The sequence below is a fragment of the Streptopelia decaocto genome (assembly GCF_964273445.1).
Source record: "Streptopelia decaocto genome assembly, chromosome: 21".
Taxonomy (NCBI): domain Eukaryota; kingdom Metazoa; phylum Chordata; class Aves; order Columbiformes; family Columbidae; genus Streptopelia; species Streptopelia decaocto.
The window spans coordinates 6,410,937-6,412,958 of record NC_138676.1 but is presented as its reverse complement, the minus strand read 5'-3'; the positions used below and the strand labels follow the sequence as shown (position 1 = coordinate 6,412,958).

The window sequence follows — 2,022 nt, the reverse complement described above, 5'->3', positions numbered from 1 at the left end:
CTGCACCAGGAGCGGTTCCAGCTGACAAAGCTGAACCCCAGGACTGGCCCCTGCCCACCCGATCACACAGGGTCAGGCTGACTCCTCAGGAGCCCCTGGGCAGAGACCCTGCTCTTCATTGCACACTCATCAAGCACCGACGAGGGCTCCAGCCAGGACGTTCTCCTGGAAAAAGTGTCTCTTTGTGTGACGGGGTGGGAGGGTCTGTCGGAAATGGCTTTGGTTTCTCCAGAGAAGTCTCAATCTATACCTTTTCCTCCTATGACAGGTCCTCATGCCCAGAGGCAGCCAATGTCCAACAGCAGCTCCATCACCCAGTTCCTCCTCCTGCCGTTCACAGACACACGGGAGCTGCAGCTCTTGCACTTCTGGCTCTTCCTGGGCATCTACCTGGCTGCCCTCCTGGGCAACGGCTTCATCATCACCACCATAGCCTGGGACCAGCACCTCCACACCTCCATGTACTTCTTCCTGCTCAACCTCGCCCTCCTCGACCTGGGCTGCATCTCCACCACTGTCCCCAAATCTATGGCCAACTCTCTGTGGGACACCAGGGCCATCTCATACTCAGGATGTGCTGCCCAGGTCTTCTCTTTTTGTTTCTTGCTTGGTTCAGAGTATTCTCTTCTCACCATCATGTCCTACGACCGCTACGTTGCCATCTGCAAACCCCTGCACTACGGGACCCTCCTGGGCAGCAGAGCTTGTGTCCACATGGCAGCAGCTGCCTGGGCCACTGGGTTTCTCAATTCTCTGCTGCTCACCGCCAATACATTTTCACTGCCCCTGTGCAAGGGCAATGCCCTGGGCCAGTTCTTCTGTGAAATCCCCCAGATCCTCAAGCTCTCCTGCTCACACTCCTACCTCAGGGAACTTGGGCTTCTTGTGGTTAGTGCCTGTTTAGTTTTCATGTGTTTTGTGTTCATTGTGGTGTCCTATGTGCAGATCTTGAGGGCCGTGCTGAGGATCCCCTCTGAGCAGGGACGGCACAAAGCCTTTTCCACCTGCCTCCCTCACCTGGCCGTGGTCTCCCTGTTTGTCAGCACTGCCATGTTTGCCTACTTGAAGCCCCCCTCCATCTCCTCCCCATGGCTGGACCTGGTGGTGTCTGTTCTGTACTCTTTGGTGCCTCCAGCAGTGAACCCCCTCATCTACAGCATGAGGAACCAGGAGCTCAAGGATGCCCTCTGGAAACTCATATCTTGGTGTTTTCTGAAGCAATAAATTGCCCATCTGCTTCTACTTAGCATTTTTAATGTAACTAGTTGCAGGTCCCGCCTCTCATCTCTATTTTCTTTTGTTATTGACATTGGTTTTGATGTGATAATGTTGTCACCCTCTTTCTAAATCACTATCTGCTTTTATTTTATAACCACTGGTTGTGTAAATGAGGAGCCATGATCTATGTGTATTTAAACAAAATAAAGGGTTCTGTAATGACACTATATCACTATATCCTTCACTATATCCTTCCTGCAAGGGTTTTTGGAGCTGCAGGGACAGTTCCTGTGATGGGAGGAGGGGAAACGTGTCCATCCTGGCAGCCCTGCCAGGGAGCAGCAGCGCTTGTTCTTCCAGAGCTGTTCTGGTTCCACTCCACACTCTCCTTCTCATCCCCTGTGTTGGTGCAAGGCCTGAGTACTCTGGCAGCTTGGTCACCGTCCTGCTGTGTGTCAGTCCTGTGTGCGCAGGCAGGGACAGGCAATGGGCACTGCTGTGACAGACCTGGCCCCAGAACAGCCTTTCCAGATAGAAAGATGATCTCCTCAGGGCAGTGCATGATGGTTTATATCTTCTTGCAAAGTTTCTCTCAAGCATTTTCCTATAAAAGTCATCCACAGATTAAACACCCGTGTACAGGTGAACAGTGTGTGTGTGCCGGGCTGACACACAGCAGTGTCCTCTCACAGCCAGGCTCCTGCCAGAGACCTGAAGGACCAGCAGAGCAGGGGCTGGGCTGTGCCCCTGTGCACTGGACACCCCACAGAAGGAGCCTCAAATCAGTCATCATGGACTGGCTCC

General features: G+C 53.1%; 1 protein-coding gene across 1 annotated transcript; it reads left to right on the top strand.

The window, feature by feature from the left end:
- Positions 1–459: 459 nt before the first annotated feature.
- LOC309448790 (olfactory receptor 14J1-like) lies at positions 460–1,224 on the top strand (the record flags this gene model as incomplete). The annotated part of the gene is made up of 1 exon (XM_082070542.1): positions 460–1,224. The coding sequence occupies one exon, from the start codon at positions 460–462 to the stop codon at positions 1,222–1,224; it is 765 nt and encodes a 254-aa protein (XP_081926668.1).
- Positions 1,225–2,022: the final 798 nt, after the last annotated feature.